General features: G+C 38.7%; 1 protein-coding gene across 2 annotated transcripts; it reads right to left on the reverse strand.

Annotated features, from left to right (window-relative positions):
• Positions 1 to 191: 191 nt before the first annotated feature.
• rhoh (ras homolog family member H) lies at positions 192 to 4,402 on the reverse strand. Of its 2 annotated transcripts, none has more exons than XM_038713469.1 (2): positions 4,109 to 4,402; positions 192 to 2,992 (listed from the first exon to the last, which is right to left on the reverse strand). In XM_038713469.1, the coding sequence occupies exon 2, from the start codon at positions 2,507 to 2,509 to the stop codon at positions 1,922 to 1,924; it is 588 nt and encodes a 195-aa protein (XP_038569397.1). In that variant the 5' UTR covers positions 2,510 to 2,992; positions 4,109 to 4,402; the 3' UTR covers positions 192 to 1,921. The 2 variants fall into 2 exon arrangements, with proteins under 2 accessions (XP_038569397.1, XP_038569398.1); XM_038713470.1 differs by having other exon boundaries at positions 192 to 2,995.
• Between the last annotated feature and the right edge of the window lie 1,600 nt (positions 4,403 to 6,002).

The raw sequence follows: 6,002 nt of genomic DNA on the forward strand, positions 1-6,002 counted from the left end.
TCAAAGTCAAAGATGAGACACTTATCTTGCTGACTGCAGTCAACACACCTCCCAAAAAACAGTCAGATTCATAATGTAAAAAAGTACAAATTAAATGATTTGCATTTGAACAATAATAATGTAATGTATACATTAAACACAGAAAAGTCAATCAAACCATTTTGAAAGTCTTCATAATAAGACAACACAGACAAAGTAGACAGGATGTTTATGTACAAAATGTATAAATTCTACATTTTACAGCGTATATGATTCATATAGAGTTAATTTGGGTACAGACCAAGTGTTAAGTGGAGCATGGCAGAAAAGGGTGCTTTCAAAATGAATGCACACTTATTTCTAAAATCCAACACAAACTCCTTCAAGATAGAAAGGGATACCAGAGGGAGATAACACAACTCTAACTGGGAAGAATGACTGGCCATATTTTAAACACTTGTAGATTATTAGATGATTTTCCCAGTTTAAGTGCTACCTCCCTTTTATATTCAGTAAGTCATTCATTATCCGATATAAATAAAGCAAAACTATGTCATGTGATGAATCTTGTTTCCCCGTTTTAATTTATTTGAAGTGAATAAATTTTTCCAGTGACAAATAACAACAGGACCAGTTACATAGGTAGCAGGGCATGTCTTAATATTTTTCTTGCATTTTCAAAAAGGAGGTATACACTTACACACAAAAATACAATTCACAAAAAATCCGCAATAGCATTAACGTGTGGCATATAGTTTAAAAAAAAAAGTGTCAAAATTTGATATAATGTTGAAGTCCCTTTACTCTGCCAATATTAAATAAAAGTCTTAATTAAATCTTTAGATTTTCTTTATTTGTGTTTAGTACAAATGTTTTAAGGACATCTGGACTTTTTGAACGACTGATCTGCGTCGACTGTCAGCTGATGTCTGTGTAAACATTTCAACCAATACAAATAAAGTTAGTTATCTCTTAAATAAATTTGACAGATCATATATAATATTATATTTTGTGTATATATATATATATATAAAAAAAATACACAAATAATCCAAAGAAACACATAGCCTGTAGGCATGTTTGTACACTTTGACCTACTGACAGTTTATTTCCTGGTCACTTCTAGTAAAAAGTAAAATCTTCTCTACACAAATAATAGAGAATATGCTGTATGTAGCGATGCAGCAAAAATCCACATATTGGCCTCTCTGAGCTGACATATTTCTTATTCTGAACAGTTCAAATCATTGCTAACAAATGCCAACATGCACTCACCATTATATGTTTCAGGAGCATAACAATGTACTTTTCCATGATTGATTTTGACAAATGTGCAATTAACACTGTAAAAGCTCAACACAACTGTAAAAATGACCTGGATGTGTCATTTTTTTGTGGTAGTAAAGGTTTAGTCTACGCTGCATTTCAAAAGTTAATTTGCTGATCCAACCACAAACTGTGATGTGAACATACTTTCCTCTTTTTGAAACAATATGCCGTGCCAATTTTAAAGCTTTAAATGATTCAATGTAAGTAAGCCTTTCATATCAAATGTTCTTGATGGAGTATTTCTGAAGCACAAATACTCTCCAGAGCCCCAATTGAAATATCTCCATGTAATATACTGTGGTTCCCTCATAGAATAGATCAGAAGAATCCAGATTAACTCTTCGCGTCTCTACCTGGATCACACAAAAGTAGAACTGTACACTTGTGTACATTTGCATAGACCCTCATGATGCATGACTAAATCAATGTATTCTCAGTTTTAAATATGGTTTGAGTGTAGGGGGGCAGGACACCCCGTTAGTGAAAAGTACTCTACGTATTTAGAGAAATAAACTTTGGGTTTATTTATCAGAGTTTGAACAGCACACTAAGTTGCATTATAGAAAAAGTAATCACAGAGGGGTTCAAGTGCCCACCAAGTCAAGGTCAAGGGTCAAAAGACCTTGCACTGGTTTATGCTGAACATCCGTCTTCTGGCCTGCTTCCTGGTCTGGTTTACGGCCGTCCGCACTGCATACTCAAACACCTGTTGCACGCCACGGTTGCTTAAGGAGGAGCATTCCAGATAGCCTTTAGCGTGGATTTCATGAGCCACACGTCTCCCCTCCACTGCTGTGATGCAGCTGGCCCGGTGCGCCCCTGTCTCCCGCAGATCTGTCTGGGTGGCCACAACCAAAATTGGCACCTTGGGCAAGTTCTCTCGAACCTCAGCGATCCACTTATGCTGGATGCTGGCCAGAGAGTTAGGGTTGGCCACAGAGTAGCAGATAAGGACGACATCTGCCTGCTGGTAGGACCTCGGTCTGATCTGTCGAAAGTTGTCGTTTCCCGCCGTGTCCCACAGCCCCAGGCTGATCTGAACCCCATCCATGTACACCTCCACTCCTGTGTTCTCAAACACTGTGGGCTTGTATGTGTCAGGGAAGGTCTCTGAGGTGAAGCGGACCAGGAGGGCCGTCTTGCCCACGGCACTGTCCCCGACCAGGACGCATTTCAGCGACATCTCTGTGAGGCCGTCCATGGTTGCCTCTAACAGTCTCCCTTCTCTAAATGTTTGTGGTTCTGTGGAAAAAGTCTCAGGGGTCGATCTCCTGTCTACTTGTCGATCTGGAGAGGCACCGGGTTCACAAGGTCGTCAAAGTCGTTGAACACTCTATGTGTGCTGTACTTCCGTGTAGAGGTGGTAGTTTTCATAGCAGGTGACTTTTAGCCCTGACTTCAGGCAACTCAATTCCTGAAGATTTCTGTGGTCATTCAGCTTGTTGAACTGACCTGTAATGTCTGTCCTTGAACGTCTCTCACATAGAGTAGGTATGCACAATCAGCAGTTCTCCCAGCTGTGAGCTTTATACACATATCACATCACGTCTCAGTTATTTAGTCCCTCTCGGCTCGTCTCACCTCTGCTCAGTCTCTGCAGTATGGTCAGCTTCCGGTCCTTCCCTCTAATCACCTTGAGGGTCGCCATCCTGCACAAACAGATCTCAGAGCCAAGGAGGGAAATCTGCTGAGGAAGAGAGAGGACATAAGGTATCTGTAATCACTCAGTCATCCTACTTTAATAAGACACAATGGTTAAACACGCAGGTGCTTTGGCAAATTGTTCAAACTGAAACTATACGTTTCTCCAGACAGTTGAGACTCTAGTCACACAATGGAAATACAGTACGTTTTGCATGACAAATGAGAAATACCTGCTTAAACAATATAAGAAGTAGTTAAATGCTAGAGTACTACATGTGGCAGATGACATCAACTTTTGTTTTTATAACAGATTTCATATATTTACAGAGAAAGGTTAACGTATAAAGCATCAAATGTATAACAAAGTCCTGATAGTGATTGAATACGGAAGTAAAGAGTCGTGTGTTTGGGTGTGACCCAGAATTCACAGCTTGATCCTGACAAGCTCTTTAAAGACATATTCATGGTTTGCTGTATTATCTCATACATATGACCTGTTTGTCTTCAATTACTCTAACGTATCTCCCTTATAAACAGTCCGGATTCTGCCTTTTCCTCATAAACAAACATCTGATAATGGATGAAGATGTCACTGTGTGTTATTGTTTAATATAGTGACAGATATAAATCTTAATAGTTCTTTTTTTATTATTATTAGGATCAACAAAATATGTTAGTAGTTTCTTATGAATTCTCTGGTGCATTAAATTCACAGTTTTGTCAAAAGTACCAGTCATAACCTCAAAACCACCTGCCATGACACACACACACCAACACACAGTCATAGATGGAAAGACCTCCATAACGATGGGACAATTTAATCAGTGTATTTTCCACAATTCAACTTTCTAAATGATCTCACTAGAAGAAGTCTTAGTTTGAATTAAGAGCAAAAATGAATTAATAAAAATAAGGATCAAACTCAGCAACAGATGAAACTGTTAAAACTCTTCTTACTTCACATAGTTTACAATACAACGCTGTTTTACACGTTCCTAATTAGCTTTTTTGTCCAAACCAGAGAGTAAGAAGTTTTTAAAGTTTTAATATTTTAACAAGTTTAGATTTTTGCCCACCTCAGTCTTATAATAAAAGAGTAACCACCAAGTTCCTCAGCAACAAGATGTTGTATTAAGACAAAGAAGAAGTTAATTACCTTTCTTGTCAGTCTTCTCAATCTTCAACGGGCGGATGCTGGCTGCCGCCTTTGAAGACCTCAAAAAACAAAGCCTTTAAACTCCATAAACGGTTTGTTATTAAGTATAACAATCTTCGACTTAGACAGGCTACCCTAAAACGCCATTGTTGTCGACTATATTAATTAGAGACGAAACGGGTAGGCTACAGAAACGAAATATCTTTGTTCCTGCCTGACAGCGGCGAGGCTGGTGAAGTAGAAAGTACGAGAGTAGAAACCGAACCAAAAGAAAAGCGCATCCGCCAGTGAGGAGGTGTGAGTCTTCTGCTCGCCTCCCCCACAGCAGCTGTGCTATAAATTATAGTTGTTGGGGTTTTTTTGTTTGTTTTTGTGGATTTGTACCATTTTGAGTGTCACAAGTAAAAGATTTTAAAAGATATTTGATTTGTAGCGCGACTGTGGTAAACAGGAGGACACAATATGAGCTCCGGTTAGTAGGCCTAATCAATGATGATCTGGATCACTTAGTGCGGCGTTTATTCACATTAAATATAGGCCTAATGTGAATTGTTAAAAAAATGGGGACTCCATTGATATTAAGCCTACTACCAACTACTACTCAGACTGTATAAAGAAAGTTGCAAGTTTAAAAAGTTGTAACTTTATAAAGAGGGATCAGTGTGATGTCACTTGAGTCAGGGTTCAGTGTGTAGCCCAATATTTAGGAGGAACTATTGACAGAAATGTAATATACATTAGCCTATTATGTTTTCCATGCTGTATAAAGACCTAAAGACTAAGGTGTCATTTACACTGCTAGGGACTTGTCCCCATCACTTTTTGAAATGGCTGAACCAAAAAATGTTAACTAACAAATGAAAATGATTTGATAATGGTTTATTTGCACAATAAGAAAACATGCAGTACAATTTAAATATAGAAGAAACAAATGTGCATTCTGCAATAAAAGTAACAAAGCTAAAAAAAACAAGCATGTTTTGTTTCCCTTTATATAAATAAAGACATTTCCAATGTAAATTGGAGCGGAAAATATCTCCAGAATGCCGGATATTAAGTGTTTAATGCTCCAGTTTTCTTGGGGAGGACCTTAGACCCCCTCTACGATATTTCAGCAGTTCATATTTCATCAAAATAGTGTTAAAAATCTTCTAGTGTTCTCGTGCATCATCACGACCCTAATCTAAGCCCTTATGTCCCCACCACCTTTTAAACATAAAGTGTTCGTCGTTGTAACCGACTTCAGTGGGGAAATGTTCAAATTCGATGGCGTCTGGCACTTTGGAGAGGTGGCCCTTTATTGTGGCCAGCCTAAGGCACACCTTTGCAATAGCCATGCTGTCTGATCAGCATCTTGATATGCCACACCTGTGAGGTGGATGGATTATCTTGGCAAAGGAGAAGTGCTCACTAACACAGATTTTGACAGATTTGTGAACAGTATTTGAGAGAAATAGGCCTTTTGTGTACATACAGGAAGTCTTAGATCTTTGAGTTCAGCTCATGATGATTGGGAGCAAAAACAAAGTGTGTTGCATTTATAATTTTGTTCAGTGTATAAAGAGCAAGTGAATGCACAATGAGCCATTTGTTACAATTTGCAACCCTCACCAGTAGATGACACTAGAACTTACACCTGAACCTTTTAAGACTAGATGTTGCATGATGTACATGTGAAAATGAAAATAAATCTGGATGTGACCTACAGTTTACCAGACCTCTGTAGCCCACTCCTTATCTCTTTGTGGGTCAGGATACTACTAAAGGCTACTGGAGGCGACATTAGCAGCTGCTAGCATAACGCACCTGAATCTCCGGGGCCAACTGTCATCAGCAGTCGAGTTGCATTGTGGGTAATATAGGTGCCATGCTTTGACAAGGAAGGAGAATATGT

This window comes from Micropterus salmoides, unplaced genomic scaffold (assembly GCF_014851395.1).
Source record: "Micropterus salmoides isolate LMB-PRFRI ecotype aquatic unplaced genomic scaffold, ASM1485139v1 Ms_hic_scaffold_12, whole genome shotgun sequence".
NCBI classification, from domain to species: Eukaryota; Metazoa; Chordata; class Actinopteri; order Centrarchiformes; family Centrarchidae; genus Micropterus; species Micropterus salmoides.

Excerpts from the sequence above, each read along its gene's own strand:
- rhoh (XM_038713469.1), bottom strand. The coding sequence starts at position 2,509 with ATGGACGGCCTCACAGAGATGTCGCTGAAATGCGTCCTGGTCGGGGAC.